This window comes from Atractosteus spatula, chromosome 6, assembly GCF_055471065.1.
Source record: "Atractosteus spatula isolate fAtrSpa1 chromosome 6, fAtrSpa1.hap1, whole genome shotgun sequence".
Classification (NCBI taxonomy): domain Eukaryota; kingdom Metazoa; phylum Chordata; class Actinopteri; order Semionotiformes; family Lepisosteidae; genus Atractosteus; species Atractosteus spatula.
Window position 1 is genome coordinate 37,517,398 of NC_142711.1, and position 19,477 is coordinate 37,536,874.

Consider the following 19,477-nt stretch of genomic DNA (forward strand, 5'->3'; position numbering starts at 1 on the left):
AGTCTTTGCATGAGGCCAGCAGACTGCTTTGACCTCTGCCTCCAGTGACACACAGAGCATGGGACTGCACACACTGTCCACTTACTTCACATCCTCTAGGAACTTGTCCAGCTCTAGTGGAGAGACATGGGAATACCTGAGAAACACAGACACCAGGACTGAGGACAACCACAACTCCAAAAGTACTGGGACAAGTCAAAACTATTCATTTTACTGTAGTCAAGCTTTTTGTATTTATGATCATGAAATTAATATGAATGACAAGTACAACGTACTATAGCATGTTTTATACAACTATATATATATATGAACAAGTAATAGGTTTATTCCATGCTGAAAAAAAGAAGAAAGAGAACACAACGTTTCGGCCGTGGAGCCTTCTTCAGGTGTGAGAGAGACAGGGCAGTAGGCAAAGGTAAAGTAGCGGGAGAACAAAGGTTGGGAGGGAGGAGGAGTGAGAGGCGGGAGCAGGGGACAGAAAGAGAGGCCAATCAAGAGGTGTGCAGTCAGAATGGGTGCAGAGAGGTGTGAAATGAAACTTCCAATGAATGGAGAAAATTTAAAAGAACAGTAGTCTGTCGTTAAGGGAAGGGAGAAGGTGTGATCCTAGCTGCAGAATAATTTTAGTTTTGGTGGTCTTTCTGATGTATGAGTTTGGAAAACCATCTTTGAGAACACAGACGGAGAGATTAGAGTGGTCGTGGCCGTCAGAGGTGAAATGAGAAACAATGGGCTTGGAGAGATCTTTAATCTTTACAGCCCTGACGTGTTCTCTGAAACGGTCTCCGAGTCTCCTTCCTGTTTCTCCAATGTAGATGGCTGGGCATTTACTGCAAGAGATACAGTAAATAAGGTTGCTGGAGGTACAAGATGCTGTCTGGGTGATCCGGAATTGTCCTGAGGGGCCTTGAATGAGTGTGGTGGTGGCTGTGTATTTGCAGGTGATACAGCGAGCTCTGTTGCAAGGGAAAGTGCCTGGTGTGGATGGTTGTTGAGGGCGGTCAAGGGAGCTGTGAACAAGGAGGTTACGCAGATTAGGTGGTCGGCGATATGAGATGATAGGGCGATCAGAAAAGAGGACCCCAATGGAGGGATCATCCTGTAGGATGGAAAAGTTGTGGTTAATGGTCCTGGGGATAGGAAGTGTGTTAGGGTGGTAAGGAAGCACCAGAGGAATGCGGTTGTTATGGCGGGAGTTCCTGATCGGGTTGATGGTCCGGGGGGTGTTTTTGGCTCGGGCAAGGGCCCTGTCAATCACACTGCTGGGGTATCCTCTGTTGATGAAAAATGAGTACATTTCGAGGGCTTGGTTCTCGAAGTCGATGTCGTCGCTGCATAATCGTCGTATTATAATCGTATAAATAATCGTATAAATCGTATAAATCGTAAAAAATCGTAAAAATCGTATAAATAATATATAATCGTCACGACGATTTTGCAGCGACGACATCGACTTCGAGAAATGTACTCATTTTTCATCAACAGAGGATACCCCAGCAGTGTGATTGACAGGGCCCTTGCCCGAGCCAAAAACACCCCCCGGACCATCAACCCGATCAGGAACTCCCGCCATAACAACCGCATTCCTCTGGTGCTTCCTTACCACCCTAACACACTTCCTATCCCCAGGACCATTAACCACAACTTTTCCATCCTTCAGGATGATCCCTCCATTGGGGCCCTCTTTTCTGATCGCCCTATCATCTCATATCGCCGACCACCTAATCTGCGTAACCTCCTTGTTCACAGCTCCCTTGACCGCCCTCAACAACCATCCACACCAGGCACTTTCCCTTGCAACAGAGCTCGCTGTATCACCTGCAAATACACAGCCACCACCACACTCATTCAAGGCCCCTCAGGACAATTCCGGATCACCCAGACAGCATCTTGTACCTCCAGCAACCTTATTTACTGTATCTCTTGCAGTAAATGCCCAGCCATCCACATTGGAGAAACAGGAAGGAGACTCGGAGACCGTTTCAGAGAACACGTCAGGGCTGTAAAGATTAAAGATCTCTCCAAGCCCATTGTTTCTCATTTCACCTCTGACGGCCACGACCACTCTAATCTCTCCGTCTGTGTTCTCAAAGATGGTTTTCCAAACTCATACATCAGAAAGACCACCGAAACTAAAATTATTCTGCAGCTAGGATCACACCTTCTCCCTTCCCTTAACGACAGACTACTGTTCTTTTAAATTTTCTCCATTCATTGGAAGTTTCATTTCACACCTCTCTGCACCCATTCTGACTTCACACCTCTTGATTGGCCTCTCTTTCTGTCCCCTGCTCCCGCCTCTTACTCCTCCTCCCTCCCAACCTTTGTTCTCCCGCTACTTTACCTTTGCCTACTGCCCTGTCTCTCTCACACCTGAAGAAGGCTCCACGGCCGAAACGTTGTGTTCTCTTTCTTCTTTTTTTCAGCATGGAATAAACCTATTACTTGTTCCTTTGCAGCCTACGCATGCTGACGCAGCTACCCACCTATATATATATATGTTTATATATGTTATATATGTTTTCTTATCGGGTAATTCCATGCATACATGTCATTATACTTGGGTTGAACCCTGTGATTTCCACTGCTCATTAGTACTGGCACATACTCATACATATTTAAAAGTATGAAAGTCTTTAGTTGCATAATGCTTTGGGACAATAACTTTATGAAGTGTAACACCCATTGAGCTCACCAAACTCTCTGTATAAATGATTGGGCTGTTCAAACTTCGATTTCTTCTCCAGCAATGATATCAATTGGATTTAAATCTGCAGATTGACTTGGGTAGTCAAAGATTTTCCTCTATTTTCTCCTGATGAACTCCTTTGTGTCAATGGCTGTATGTTTTGGGTCACTGTCCAGCTACATGGTGAAAAGCTGTCCAATAGGAATGGAATCATTTTCTTCTACATAAACAACATGTTTCATTAACCTTCAGTACTGTTTCAGTAACAACCTGCTGCTGCCTTCAATAGTAACATGATCAACAAAACAGAAGTCACCCATTAGGAAAGGTGATCACCAGTGTACAAAACACATTTGTGAACATGATCTTGTTTGATTCAATAGTATTGCAGTGTGCTTCTCTGTGTGGTTCAGGCCACAAATCAGGAAGTGCCTGATCAACACAGCCTATTCTTAAATGGTCAATCTCACCACATTGTCCTTCTTAACCTGCTCATCATAACAAAGATAGATCACTGGCTCTACAGTGTGTTATGTTCTCAGAGGGATTAGCTGTCTTGCCAACCAGGACAAACTTAGCTTCACCAGGATCCATCATCTTCCACTAGGGGGCAGTGAATGAACCAGTCTTAGATTTTAAACTGACCATATTAAAGGGGAACTGCAACTCAGTTTTTAAATTTCAGGGTTAGAAAGAATTGACATTGATAGTTGCATTTCAAGCCACAATAAAAGTAAAATATACTCGGTAATGTGTAAAACCTCCAATTACATCACAAAATAGACAAACTTTCCAGGTATGTGGAGCACCATATTCTGCTATTCAGAATGAGGCAACGGAGCTCCGAGCTTTTAAGTTACTTCTTAACTCGGCATGCAGATCACGTTGGGCCATTTCTGCGGTGAAAAGTCTGCATTACATTAATCATTACAGTGACTATTAAACAGGAAGGGCCACTTCACATCTCAATTCTTGCAAACTCTGGCTCTCGCCTGTGCCAAGTCCAGGGTTTTTTGACAACACCTGACACACCTGAAGAAGGCTCCACGGCTGAAACGTTGTGTTCTCTTTCTTCTTTTTTTGGCATGGAATTTTTTGCTTACAGTAGTAAGCAAAAAATTACTTACAGTAGTACTTAAGTACAGTACAGTAAGTAAGTACTTACAGTACTTACTTACAGTAGTACTTCTCGCATTAAGAAAGTTAGGTGTTAGCATAAATTATTAGTAATCAATAATATTAAATTTAGGTGGGTAGCTGCATCAGCATGCGTAGGCTGCAAAGGAACAAGTAATAGGTTTATTCCATGCTGAAAAAAAGAAAATGGCAATGTACAGTAGTTTCCCAAAGTGCACAATTTTGTGCTCAATTTGAAATTTGTAAAAAGTTTTGCGATATTGTCAATGAATTTAATTACCAGTGTGAGAAACTGGGACTGCAGTTCCCATTTAACAGGTAGGGCTGCATAATAGGTTATATTGCATATGAAGATCTTCTGACAGTAAATGAAACAAAAATAGAAAGCAGGAATATGACAATGCCAGCTCTTTTTTAAATCAATGCTACAATTCATTGGGCGGCATCGTGACACAGTGGTTACCATTTTGCTACCTTGTAATGCTGGAGCCTAGGTTCGATTCTAGACCTGGGTTGCTATCTGCATAGAGCTTATATGTTCTCCCTGTTTTATGTGGGTTTTCTCCGGTTGTTCTGTCTTCCTCCAACAGTATGAAAACATACTGATAGGTTTTGGGAATATTGGCCCTAGGTGTGAGTGTGTGTGTGTGTCTGTCTGTGTTTGTGTCTGTGTGTGCCCTGTGATAGGCTGGTGTCCCATCCAGAGTGAATCCTGCCTTGTGCCTGTAGCAGTCTGGGATAGGCTCCGGCTCCTCAGAAGGGGTTAGAAAATGGATGGTTTGTTGTACCAGATCCAGAATGAAACTAACTGGGAAGTCCTGGACTTCAGATGAGTAGAGACCCAGCTTCCAACTTCCATCTGGTCTTTCTTGTTGACCCCTCACCTCAACTGCACCCCTGGACGGTCTGTGTGCTGAATCTCGGCCATCACAGCGTTGGGATCAAATGACTTAGTCTTCTCCTCCACGCAGTTTTCTGGCAGCAGGTCTGCAGAGACATGGGCAACCATAACCTTACAGACACCTGTTGATGACACCTGCATGTACATGAGGAGTGTGTAGGAATAATGAGTCTTTCAGTATCACTTTGAGCTGAACTGGCTGCTGATTATGTTCATCACAGATCTTCTAAGTTGAATCAGTGTCACACGTTTGAAAAAAATAGACCTAGAGATAAAAGGTGCTTGAACCATTTGAGGATTCAAAAGCCTAAAAAACTACCACTCAAAACCTTCAATTCTTTCAGCCTAGGTTAAAACTGTCTCAACGGTCTAGGTTCAACAGTGAAGATGCAGAGGACACATGGACGCGCTGGGAGAGCTGCATGAAGTGGGAGTGCCAGTTGAACTGCTCTAACTGAGGCACTCACACTGGTTGTTGATGAGGCAGTGGGCAGCCAGCAGTTTGAGGGAGTGCACCTCGAACAGCACCCTGTGGAACAGCAGGTCATGTGCCGTTGGGCGCTTCTTCGCATCATGTCTCACACAGGACTGGATAAACTCCTGGTGCAGAGACAGAGAGAAGGAGATGGAAGGCAGTTTTAAATGGGGGACAAACAATCCGTGTGGTTATTGAAAGAAGAGACGCTCAAAACCAGAAATTGCAAAGACCGAGGATGTGGAACCCAGCCCTCCAGTGTTTGTGTGACACAATGTCAGCATTGAAGGAAAGTCTCTCTCACCCTCATCAGAGGATCTTCCAGTGACTGACCAGCATGGGTAATGGCCTCTTTGGGGACCACAGCATCTCCATTGGCCTGGATCTCCAACACAGCCATCTACAAGGCAAAAGTTGTGCCACTAACAGGATCTTCACCAAACATCACAGTGACAGCTGCCACTGATGTATCAGACTCACAAATCTTGCCATTATAACAACTGGGTTTCCCTGTAAATGTGACAATTCACCACACTGACAATCTATCAATTAACTGTGCCAACGTAGAGCTTGCTATAGTCAAAAGGGGAAGCTTTAAATTTAAAATCTGGTGTTCTGTATCTATAGAAGAAATTAAATTGTTTTTCCAATAAAATTAAAATAAAAGAACTGCTATCTAGGGGATGAACACAAAGCCCCTTGAATTATACTGTCTTATTTCCTCTTGAGAAAAACATTTAACATACTCTTAAACATGTCACTGGTAATATGTACAGTCCAGCTCATCTTGCATTTGTACAGATTTTGTACAGATCTGTCACTAGAGAAAAGAAACTTAGTTTAGCTTTATAACCAGGAGGGTAAACAGATCTTCCCTAGAAGCCCCATGGAAGGCGCAGGGAACACTTCAACTTTGGGAAGATGAAATACAATTCAGATGAATACTTAATCAGACAAGAGATAAAAGTCCTACAAAGTAATAATAGTTAAAGCATACTGTCAGTAAGAGCAGAGGTATTAAACAGCACTGCTCTGGCCTATATGTATGAAAGTGCAGAAACTAGTCCTCTCCAGACTCTCCCAGAGGGTGTTCCTGAACCATTGTGACAGGGACATGGTGACTTCCTGCTCTCTGGCCTAATCCCGGGATTTGCCCTCCAGCGCTCCACTGCTGGAAAGGCCTGATCTGCCCTTATTGCTCAGCTGACAATGCAGAGCACCACTGGAGCTGCCTGTCTGTGCAGAGCAGCATTATGTGTTGCCTGCCCTCTGTGTCTTTCCCAGCGTACACACCAGTGGCGGGCTGGGACTGAGCTGTGCACATCCTGTGTCACATAAAATAGAACTGTACTCCTTTTTCTGCTCACAAATTTCACCACAAAATGTCTGTGTTACAGGATACAGCACAGTAGCACTTGTTTTAATGGACTTCGCTTTAAAAGTCTTTGGATTAAATGGATAATCTGCTTAAGTTGAATTTTGTCTGTAAAATCAGAAATACTAGGCTTTTCCCCAATAACGGGGAACCACACAAATAATAAAACAAGGTAACATTACATACTGCACAGGTTTAAAATTCAGGAATATCAATGGTACTCTTTTAGGGGTAGGTCAGTTGCTTACTATGGGTGTTGTTTGTATTTCACATGCTTTAGCAAAGTTTACACAGCATGTTTATGGCACATGAAACCTCGTACATGAGCTCATACATACGGTGCCTCCGGGGGAAAGTTTATGTAAATGAGAGAAGTACTCACACCACACTTTTCTTTCCTGAGTTTCGTGGCATTTCTTCCTCCAATTATCTTCCAAATCCAGTCCGTAATCCGTTCTCTTAATCCTGATCCGATCCGAGTTCCAATAGTCCGTAATAAAGCCAATCCGCGATGTATCCTTATCCACTATCCGCAATCCAAAAACCATAAACTTTTTCTCCTTTCAGTAGTCCGTTATTCTTTAGTCCGATCTTTAACATAAACCTCTTTCCTCTCTCTTCCTCCAAACCGCATTCACCTTATCGGCTTCCACCCTGTTCACTGCCTCCGGGGCACTTATATTTCGGTTCCTGATGCGGCTCAGCTGTGTCTCATTGTTTCTCAGGGTAGACCCTTTCCATATACGGGTCAGCTGATTCTTTTTGGCAGCCATTTTGCTTAGGTCCATATCTAGTATTTTAAGTAGGTCATTCCGAAAATACCTGTTACGAATGACCCTCCCCCTGAGATCAGTCCCATCCTCGGGCTGTCTAAAAAAAAATAAACAATGCATTCGGGAGAGGGCATCTACATTACTTTGTTTTTTCCCAGGTCTATAAACTGTCCAGAACTGAAACCTTTGAAGACTAAGGCCCCATCGGGTTATTAGATCGTTTTTGTCCATATTTTTCAACATCCAGGTTAATGGTGCATGATCGGTATACAGAACAAACTGTCTTCCCAACACATAATATCTTAAATAGTCAAGAGCCCATTTTATTGCAAGACATTCTTTTTCTATCGTCAAATAATGTTTTTCCGCAGTGTGTAACTTACGGCTAATATATAAAATAGGGTGCTCTAGTCCATCAATTTCTTGTGACAGTATGGCTCCAACCCCAGTATCGGAAGCATCCGTTTGAACCATGAATGTCTTGTTAAAGTCCGGCGCCTGTAAGACGGGTTGAGAAGATAACGTTGCTTTTAAGTGCTGAAAGGCCCTCTCTTCCATTTCTGACCATTTTACCTTTTCAGGACAGCTTGTTTTTGTCAAGTCATGCAGAGGGGTGGCAATGGAGGCAAATCCTGGAATGAAGCGGCGATAATAACTCGCCAGTCCCAAAAATGTTCGTATCTGCTTTTTCGTAGACGGCTTAGGCCAGTTTTTGATTAACTGTACCTTTCGATCTTGAGGCATAATCATTCCCCTCCCAATCGTGTAGCCGAGATAATTGGCTTCCCGGGCCCCCAGGCAACATTTATTGGGATTGGCCATTAATCCTGCTTTTCGTAAAGCTCCCGTTACTGCTTCCAGGTGTTGTAGGTGTTGTTCCCAGGTCGTACTACGGATTACAACATCATCTAAGTAGGCGGCCGCAAAATCACGATATGGTCTAAGTATTCGGTCCATTAATCGTTGAAAAGTAGCTGGGGCTCCGTGTAAACCAAACGGGTAGGACCCGATACTGGTACAGCCCCTCAGGGGTGTCAAAAGCGGTCTTGGCTTTAGCTTCTTCAGCCAGCGGCACCTGCCAATACCCCTTCGTAAGATCCAGCATACTGATATATCGGGCATTACCTAATCGCTCGATTAGCTCATCGATACGAGGCATAGGGTATGCATCAAACAGCGAGATCTCGTTTAACCTTTTGAAATTATTACAGAATCTAATAGTGCCGTCCGGCTTGGGTATCAAAACTATAGGACTAGCCCACTCGCTATGGGATTCCTCTATTATTCCCATACTTAACATTTTTTCTACCTCTTCTTTAATTAATTTCCTTTTGGCTTCCGGTATTCAATAGGGAGGCAATCTTACCCTTTTCCCTGGTTCTATAATAATCTTATGCTGGATGAGGTGAGTTCGACCTGGTGTCCTGGAAAAATATCTTTGTTCTGCGATAGGAATTCTTGTAATTCCTGCTTCTGTGGTGGAGCCTGGTCCCCCACGGCTACAGCACCTGTTTCTTCTTCCAAAGGGTCAGGGGAGAAGTGGGTGAGCAGAACTTCTGCCCCATGCCATTTTTTTAATAAATTGACATGGTAGATCTGGTGCGGACGCCGTTTGTCATGTTGCTTGACTTTATTGTTGACCGGACCCACCTTTTTAACCACCTCATAAGGTCCCTGCCAGGAGGCCAGGAATTTACATTCCGGGGTGGGAACCAATACTAAAACTTTGTCCCCAGGCTGAAATTCTCGTACAATAGCTCCCCTATTGTAAATCTGCTTTTGTTGGGCCTGGGCTTTTTCCAGGTTTTCTTTCACAATGGGCACAACAATGTTGATTCTTTCTCTCATTTGTTCGACATGTTCTATGACAGTCTGGAAAGGTGAAGGCTGATGCTCCCAAGATTCTTTAACCAGATCTAATAGTCCTCGTGGTCTCCGAGCGTATAGTAACTCAAAGGGAGAAAACCCGGTCGAGGCCTGCGGTACTTCTCGAATCGCAAACATTAGATAAGGGAGCAGTTGATCCCAATTTTTACCATCTTTCTGCATGGCCTTCCTCAGCATGCCTTTGAGGGTCTTATTAAAACGCTCCACCAGTCTATCTGTTTGTGGGCGATACAGTAGGTTCTGATCTGATGAATTCCCAATAGTTTACTTAAGTCTCGCATGACTTTGGACATAAAAGGAGTTCCCTGATCTGCTAAGATCTCCTTGGGGATTCCTACCCTAGAAAAAACCTGTACTAGCTCCCTAGCTATATTTTTGGCGGTGGCGGCTCTCAAGGGAATGGCTTCGGGGTACCTTGTGGCATAGTCCACTATTACCAGTATATACTGATGTCCTTTGGCGGTTCTGATCAGGGGTCCCACCAAATCCATCCCAATCCATTCAAACGGAGTTTCAATAATTGGGAGAGGAATCAAAGGATTCCTATAATAAGGTTGCGGGGCAGTTTTCTGACATTCTGGGAATTCCCGACAATATTTCTCGATGGCCTTATATATACCTGGCCAAAAGAAGCGAGTGAGCAGTCTCTCGGTTGTCTTTTTCACCCCCAGGTGTCCTCCCAGGAGGTGGCTATGGGCCAAGTTGAGCAGTTTCGACTGGTAGGCCCGTGGAATCAGAAGTTGTTCTACTTCTTCTTGATCTCTCCTCTGCACCTGATATAGGGGGTTGTTTTTCACCATGAAATATGGGTAACTAAGGGCACCATTGGTATTACACAGCTTCCCCTCGATTGACCTCACATGTCCCCATGCATGTCTCAAATTTCCATCTTCCAACTGGGCCGTCCCGAACCTACCTCGATGTTCTGGTGTCTCCCAGTCCGGTATATCCATATCCAGGAATTCATCTCCTAGTCCAGGGCCTTCTTCCTGTGGGTCGGCTTCTCCCGGGGTGTCTACAGCGTTGTTGACAGGGTCTCCAGTACACGGGAGGGGACTTTGCCTAGCTGACTGAACATTACTCCAAATTTGGAGGAAGTAGGGACAGTCTCTTCCCAACACCACCGGGTAAGGTAATTGGTCCACCACCCCGACCGTAGTGATGTTAATTTCTGCCGAGGGATACATCTTTGTGTCCCCGTGAATGCAAGTAATAGGGATCCCCTCCATGCCCCTCATTTCCGTTTCTTCAGGTAGCACTGTAGGGATCACCAGGGTCACCATACTTCCCGAGTCTAGCAAGGCCTCGACAGGTCCTTCCCCTATCTTAATTTTAGTAACATGGGGTTCCTCACAGGTCGGAATGTTCGCCGTGAGGTAGTCACACCTTGCTTCATCTCTGGTGTCCTCTTGCCTGGGTTCAGACCGGCTAGGACAGTGGCTGACTAGATGCCCCACTTCATGACAATTATAGCATCGACAGGTTGCTCTCCCTTGCCGTGGCCTTGGTTCTGACCTTTCTTGAAGGGATTTCTTAAATTGGGGCGGGCCCTGATAATTATTGTACTTTAGTAACCGATACTTCATTTCAGTTTCTGAACTCTTGGGGCTTCTTCTCTCCTCTTTTTGAACTTCCCCATTTTTTTCCCCCATCAAGGCTGCAGTGGCATGCTGTCTGTCCACCAAGTCAATTGCTTGGTCCAGTGTCTGGGGATCCCCATCACTCACTTTCCTTTTCAGATGAACAGGAAGACTCCTCACAAAGTGATACAACACCACCCTTTCTACCGCCTGTCCTGGGTTTAATTCTTCTGGCTGGAGCCATTTCTTTGCCAGATGTACCAGGTCAAACATCTGAGACCTCGTAGACTTGTCCATTTGGTATCTCCAATTGTGAAACTGGACCGCTCGTATTGCCATTGTTACCCCCAGTCTTGCCAAAATCTCCTTTTTCAGAGTCTCATAATTCTCTGCATCTTCTTCTTTTAAGTCATAATAGGCCTTTTGGGCTTCTCCAAATAAATAAGGGGCTACTCTCCCGGCCCATCTCTCTTTGGGCCATGCATTTCGAGAGGCAGTTCTTTCAAAGGTGGTTAAATACGCTTCCACATCATCAAGCTCTGTCATCTTTTGTAGCGCAGTTTGTTCAGCCTGAACGGTGTCTCTCCCCGCTACTGGGGTCTACCAGATTTCTTCCCCCAATCTGTGCAATTCTTCCCGTACTAATTTTTGCTCCTCTATAATTCGTTCGTTAGTTTCGCTTTGAATTTGATTCGCTTCCCGCTGCGCTTGGATAGCTTCTTGCTGTCCTTTTAAAGCCTGAAATTGGGCGAGGGTGGCCTGGGACAATTGCTGTATTAATTGTTCCATTGTTTTTCTCTACACACGCAAAGCGAAACCCACACCCACACACACACAAAAAAAAAAACTTGCTTTCTTCGATTTTTAAACCCGAGCGGGAGTTGCCCGCATTCTCCACCAATTGTGGTGCCTCCAGGGGAAAGTTTATGTAAATGAGAGAAGTACTCACACCACACTTTTCTTTCCCGAGTTTCGTGGCATTTCTTCCTCCAATTATCTTCCAAATCCAGTCCGTAATCCGTTCTCTTAATCCTGATCCGATCCGAGTTCCAAAAGTCCGTAATAAAGCCAATCTGCGATGTATCCTTATCCACTATCCGCAATCCAAAAACCATAAACCTTTTCTCCTTTCAGTAGTCCGTTATTCTTTAGTCCGATCTTTAACATAAACCTCTTTCCTCTCTCTTCCTCCAAACCGCATTCACCTTATCGGCTTCCGCCCTGTTCACTGCCTCTGGGGCACTTATATTTCAGTTCCTGATGCAGCTCAGTTGTGTCTCATTGTTTCTCAGGGTAGACCCTTTCCATATACGGGTCAGCTGATTCTTTTTGGCAGCCATTTTGCTTATGTCCATATCTAGTATTTTAAGTAGGTCATTCCGAAAATACCTGTTATGAATGACCCTTCCCCTGGTCATCTTACAATATATTATAAAAAGACACAAGAACAATTGTCAAGAACAATTGCCAATTGTCACAATATGCAGAAGGCATTTATATACAGTATATATATTTTCTAATATTATCTTTTTTGGGGGGGGGGGGGGTGGAAATTGTCATTTATTATTTTATGATTTAATGGACATTTGACAATAATGAACATTCCTTCCCATTTAGCCTTGACGTCACTGAACAAGTCCTGTTTTTAGCAGTTTGTGTTAATGAATGAAATGGGCCTTCCTGAGACAGCACAAAAAATGGTCTCTATTCACTGTCCTCAAGCTTTCTATTCAGTTAGGCTTATTTTAAACACTTCATTTTAATTCACAGGTACAGGTGCTCAGTATTCTGTCAGCAGTTACTGGAGGTGTTACATTTATCAAGATTTCAGTAACTGAGCAACCAAATCAGTTGTGAAACACGCTAACAACAGCAGAGCAATCGCTCATATTTGTGCTTTCATTGTATTGTATGAAACAGTGTTCCACAATCTCATTTCATTATATCATAAAGAGGTGAGACTTTAAAAGGTGATTAATGAAGACAAACGTATGGGTACACTATGTATACATAGGAGAGCTGATCTTAGTGCAGTATGTACAGATCACAGGAACCTGTCTCTCACCTCCAGGGCACAGATTCCAAAGGAGAAGATGTCAATTGCATAGTCGTCCTCAGCCACTGGGAGGAGAACAACAATCACAGTGAGACAGAAGCTGTGGAGGAGCCAGGGACAGACAGAGAGGACTCAGAGCACAGATACAGAGACACAAAGAGGAGAGTGAGAGTCCACCCACTGGACTTGATAGGCGGACTGTCAGATAGACTTTCTAGTCTGTCGTTAGACACAGATCTTCAGGCAGGCAAGTAAATACACAGACAGATGGACAGACAACTGCAGACATGCATACAGAGAGAGGAATATGATGATAATCAGAAATAGATTCAGGCAAAACGATAGACAGGCATGAACACAAGCAGTCACAGCAAAAGAGAGCGGCAGGCAGTCGCTGACAGAGACAGACAATGAAGAGCAACAACAGACACTCACAGCCATATTCTGGGGCAAAGAAGTGCAGGTTCCTTTGTTCATCTCGATGGTGATGAACTTGTCCGTGTACAGCCTCTGGGAATGCTGGGAAATAAAGGCACAGCACTGAGTGAGAAGCTCTGGTCTGTCTTCTCAGTGATATTCACCATCCATCCATCTACTAACCATCTCATCCAATTTAGGGTCACAGGGATCGCAGGGAGATGGGATCCAGGCTATCCAGGGTGTATCTTGCAAAAGGCAAGATACACCCTGGACAGGAGGCCAGTCCATCGCGGGGATCATACATACACAAAGAAAGACACATACACTCAAAGCAGAGCCAATTTTTCCAGAAGTTAATTAACCCATCATTACATCTCTGTTCTATAGGAGGAAACCCATGCAAGCATGGGCAGAACATACAAACCCCACACAAATAGAACCCTAGGAGCCGAACCCAGGGTCCCTGGGCTGCAAGGCAGCAATGCTAACTACTACGCCACTGAGACACCCCCTGCTATGTTCATATAAATCTTTAAACTTCAGTACAAGGCTTTCTACTGAAGCCTTGATTAAACATCATCCTCAGTTTTTTTTTTACTAAAATAAATACCATTGTCTAACTTTTAGAATTCCATTTAACTTCTGTGATCTTTTGTTCTTTCTAGAGCACAGAGTATATACCACGCCTGAAGAAGGCTCCACAGCCGAAATGTTGTGTTTCTTTTCTTCTCTTTTCAGCATGGAATACATCTTTACTTGTTCCTTTGCAGCCTATGCATCCTGACACAGCTACTTACTTGAACTACTACAATATTTATCTATCAGGATGTATTATGGGACTTAGACATTCCTATGAGCACCTAGTCAAATTACTTGCTGCACTGTCCATGTTACTTAGACTTCTTCTCCTATACTTGAGCCCAGCCCTGCGGTAGCAGTGCTCACTGTGCAGTGCTGTGATGTCTTGCTTTTCCATGGACAGTTACAATGGATTTTAACTGGAAAAAACTTGAAACTTACCATTGACAAACAGTCGATGCCACACTGTTTTTCAGCACCAGCATGCCACACGGAGGAAGACAAGAACACAGAGAAAAGGTATTTACAATTTAATTTCAAAATCCAATTCCCTCCTGTTTGCTTTAACATGGACAACAAAAAAAAAGTTGCTACATTTTATCATTGCTCTCCTTGTTGTTGGATGTCCTTGTTGTCCATCCCTTCAGAGTGGATCATGTCTGTGAGGATTATTAGAAGACAATTATCTTTTCACACTGCAGCCTTGTCAGCTTGCAGACACTGCGGAGCTTCATTCTTAACTGAAATGTGTGCACTGAGCAGCCTTACTCCAGGCCAATAAATCCATGCCAAATCTAAGAGGGGACTGAACAATACAATGCAATATCTGATTAAAAACAAAGCTATTATTTGTTACAATGGTACACATTGAGTCTTCCAAAGCTGATCTTTGTGACTCTTCTCATACAAGACACAAAAGTTGAAAATCTGTGGGAAATCTGAACAATTTAACATGGAAACTAAAAGAAAAAGCATTAAGAGGCAGATTGATTACACAGGACCGTTACCAAAGGAAATAGGTCCCATTAATTGATGCAATAACTTTTGAGTCTGAAATGTAAAAAATGGGTTACCAAATCCAAATTCCTTTCAATTTGTTTGACGAAATTGATCTCATGCATCAACCGGGTTTAATAGAAAAGGCAACACAGAGACAAGTATCACAGAAACTGAGGTGCTTCTGTGTCTTGTGAGACGACTGGACAGTAGTAGTATTTTGTGGGACATACTTAATGGTACACACACTACAAAGGAGCTAAAGATATGAACTTCATCAAATGAAACAATATTAAGCATAATTACACTGATCACAGTTCATATTAAGATTATTTTTAAGGAATAACAGAACTATTAGGATATGACAATGAGAAATGCTAATGGTTTAGAACAGAACTCATTATTGTTAAACTTGCAATGCCCAGGATTACTAGTGAGCTCGTCTAAACTAGTCTAGTTAATCACACTAGGCATCATAACATAATATGATAACATAAGGAATTGACTTACATAAGAATATTATCTGTAGGTATTAATTTGAATACCAGCCAAAACAGTTTAAAGCATGCTTTTGAAAAATGGTAGGCTTCCTTTCTAATTGCAGAGAGATTGGTTTGGATGGCACCATCCTAAGCATTCTTCTTTCACAGAATACCTGAGCCAATCTTGATGAGCCCATTGTGCTGAATGAAGATGGTGTCGCAGGTCAGGTTGCCATGGATTATTGGGGGATCGCAGGAATGCAGGTAACTGTGAAAACAACACATTTACCAACCAAGACACTTGCTGCAGACAGGTCATGATCAACATACGCAATCCTCATACAGGAGCCAATAAGCACTCTGCACTGCCGCTAAATACAAGTGTGCCCGATAAACAACAGGTTTTACTGGTACAAGGGACCAATCATCTACGCTCTAACTCACAGGTTCAATCCCCTTTGAAGACTAGCGAATTACAAAACAGCCACTTCTGTTTAAAAATACCCTGTTTAACGTGTTATTTCCAACAATGTCAATGCACAGAACTTTATGTAATCTTTCCTCAAATTTTCTCTCTCATTTCTGACTAAACAGCTGTTAATAGACATTCAGCTAAAACAGACACAGTTGAGAAAGACCGTATCAGGTACTCCCACAGTGAGTCAGTGTTTGTCCTTCTGATTAAGTCTAACTGGTTATAAATCAGTTATCAGTGGTATGCAGATACTAAGACTAAAGATACTAAAGATACTAAAAAAACTATTTTTTTAAAGATGAAAAGAAATTGGAAACAAAATGATAAAGTCCTCAAACAGAAAATATAAATGTATTAGCCTGTGACTAAGAACTAAAACACACAGGGGTCTCCTAAGATCCAGTGAGAATGGCTGGACTATGCATCACATACTGGCACAAACCTACTGTACCTTATTAAAGTCTCCAATGTTAGTTCTGTCCTATTGGATTTATTTACATGTATTACATTTTGCTATCTATGATTTACAATGATTTTATCATAATTTCACTTTGCTTTATTAGATTTTATTCTGCTTTTATAAAATAGTCTTTTTTGATGAGAGACACGTTGTCCTTTATTCTCTTCAAATGATATTATCAAGCAATTCATAAAATTATCACTTGGTTAATTATTCACTCATGATATAGAGATGGATTTGGTTAAATTGATCCCCAGGGAATGTTGTGGAATGCTGTATCTCAGAAAGTGGACACACTAAACTAAGGTTTTAACTAGGCTCAGCTCACCTGAGGGCTGACAGGATCTGTGTGCACCATCTCTTCCATGCCTACAATAAAAAACACAGCTTAGCTATAGAACAAAAAGAAAAGCAACAGACAAAGAGATCTACTGCATTGCATTTCAGACCCAGAAGACAAAAAATGTGCTGATTTTCATCACCTGCCAAGTCAGCTGGATTGCTATATGAGCAAATCCTGTAATGGCACACTTGGAATGAACAGCACAGACAGGCTTCTGGCATTTGTTTATATTTAAAGACAAGCACACCACAGGACCATCAGACATGAAAACACCGCTTGTTTCAAACACTGTAATCACACGACTGAGAGCAAGCAGTGAGAAAATTATGTCGAGGTTTCCTTAACCCATGGGGTAGTCAGCATGGATTTTGAAAAGGCAGCTCTTGTTGAAGTAACTTATTAGAGTTCTGGATATGGGATATCTAGATTTCCAGATGGAGTCTGATTCAACTGCTTCACAAAAGGTAGATTCTTGAACTGTAGTTGCTAGGGATTTAGGGAAATGAATGTTACAGATGCAGCCATTCAAAATGCACAGTACAAACCCGTACCGCAGGCAACTACGCTTTCGCCACCGCGCCGTAATGCAGTATGTGATTGGCTGGCCAAAATGACTGACAGAGGCTCTTTATTGTGCACATTTTAATCCACTTAGTATTGAATATTTATATGGAATTTTACCACTAAAGGGAATTTTTAGTAGCTGAGCATAAAAAGAGGAGCATAATGCATCTGAAGGTCATAAACGATATTAATTTAGGAACATAAACATATTATGTAAACTGTATATAGTATATACTGTATATAGCTGGTATTGGTAGTTTAAAGAAAAAATACACACCAGTATTCCATTTCTCCCTAAACATTTTAATCTTCAAAGTCTTACATGTGGTTATTTCGGAAACATTTTTACGTGCTCCTTCTGGCCTTTGGGCACTTTTCCTGTCCGTGCGGGGGGAGGGTGGACTGTCTTTCATTAAAAGGTTAGCCTATTCTACTCTGAGAATGTAGAGGGGGTGAAAAGTGCCTGCGGTCATTTAATTAGCGCGTGGTCAAAAAAATAGCATAAAAATGGCATAAAATGGCAAAAAAACGACAAAGTGAAGGCTGTGAAAACATTATACACAACTCTAGGAGGTTTCGTGAAAATGCTACAGGCGTGCCAAAAAAATTTTGAACTTCAAGCTAACTTTACCCCGGTTTTCATTGTCAGATTGTGAATCAAAAAAGGCATTTAATTAAACACACATTCCGTACAGATACAGTACAATCACATTCTCCTGTCTTCCATTGGTGTAAAACAAATTAGCGGGTGATTGAGATAACAATGCATTGCCCACTGAGTGGAATGTTCTCATTTGTTCTGGTGATAATTCTTAATAATTCTGTGTTGCATTAACTAACTCTTCAGTTTATTCCGCCAGACAGTACATGAATATAATTATATCGTTATTAATTTGTTTAGATACGCGATTCCATATTATATTCCTTGTTATTCAAATTCTAAAAGTATGCATTTGTTTAAGCCGATAACAAGCAAACTCACAGAAAAGGTTAAAAGACTATTACTTTTCATAAAGTATATAAGCTTAATATGGTCAGAAGGAGCACGTAAAAACGTTTCCGAAATAACCACGTAAGACTTTGATGCTTAAAATGTTTCGGGAGAAATGGAATACTGGTGTGTATTTTTTCTTTAAACTACCAAAACCAGCAATATACAGTACAGTTTACATAATATGTTTATGTTACTAAATTAATATAGTTTTTATGAGCATGTGAAAGGCATGGTGAATCAGAGATTCTCAAGACTTTGTATGATTGGAAACGAATACGTGATCAGATCAACTAAATGCTGTGGTGTTACTTTTTGTCAATGAAAAAATAAAGTCTTTTCGTTTACAAAGACTGTGGACCAGGGTAATACTTTGAGTTTACAGCTTGTCCAAGGTCATTCATTATTAATACTATTAGTAATATCTTCGGTAAAGACTTTGATGCATAAAATATTTCTGTATAATTAAAATATTTATGATAAAGGTGGTAGGTTGTGTACTTTTGCCCAACTGAGCAATCTTGCTTTCATAAAATATTCCAACTTTCTAATGTATAATAATTAACATGCTGTAATACACAGTTTAAATTTAAAAGTCTAAAGAGTATAAAACTTCAATTCTTAATTGAATAAAGATTGTCCCTCAGCAGTGATCGGGATTCGAAACCGGGTGTTTTCTTTTGACAGCTCCACCTGCCGGTTTTACAAGGTGATTCCGGATACTATTAACATATTAACATACCTAATTTGCATATGGTAATTGCGGTATACTGCGACATGCCCACCGCGTTGTACCACAGCATACCCCGCTTGTTTTGAATGGCTGCATCTGTATTTAGTTTAAGAACTGACTGAAGAATTATGGCTGTGCCGATGCACACCCCCAACTCGTAAGAGCATGAGAGTTTACATTCCTGAGCACATTTGGTAACATTTAAATTACAAAAATATTTTGTTCTAGCCAAGGTATCATTTACATACATAAACCTATTATCTACTGATATGTTATTTGTCTGACGTCAGTTATTTTACAGGTTACTGAAAATCCCCAACAATTTAAAAGTAAAAAACAATCACAACGTTTTAAATACACAGGTTATAATTCACATTTTACTTTCACTAAGTAAAATTATTAGTCATAATTATGGCTCAGGGTTTGCACCAATGACTCTGCAAAGGGTGCTACTGGCAGACCACTCACTTAACTCCTGGCAAACAGCCTACCAAATTAAAACTGTGCTCCCCAACACTATGTCTCAGTTTACGTCAGGAAACTCCCCGGATACGATTATGG

General features: G+C 42.0%; 1 protein-coding gene across 1 annotated transcript in view; it reads right to left on the reverse strand.

Annotated features, from left to right (window-relative positions):
• LOC148832828 (nuclear receptor-binding protein 2-like) overlaps nt 1-19,477 on the reverse strand; it is a 94,996-nt gene that overhangs the window by 13,639 nt on the left and 61,880 nt on the right. The window contains exons 5-13 of the mRNA XM_088919185.1: nt 16,614-16,654; nt 15,524-15,618; nt 14,314-14,337; nt 13,309-13,392; nt 12,883-12,938; nt 5,507-5,602; nt 5,195-5,327; nt 4,711-4,813; nt 86-136 (exon numbers count right to left, since the gene is read on the reverse strand). Coding sequence (XP_088775311.1) covers nt 86-136; nt 4,711-4,813; nt 5,195-5,327; nt 5,507-5,602; nt 12,883-12,938; nt 13,309-13,392; nt 14,314-14,337; nt 15,524-15,618; nt 16,614-16,654 — 683 coding nt within the window. The remainder of the gene's footprint in view (nt 1-85; nt 137-4,710; nt 4,814-5,194; nt 5,328-5,506; nt 5,603-12,882; nt 12,939-13,308; nt 13,393-14,313; nt 14,338-15,523; nt 15,619-16,613; nt 16,655-19,477) is intronic.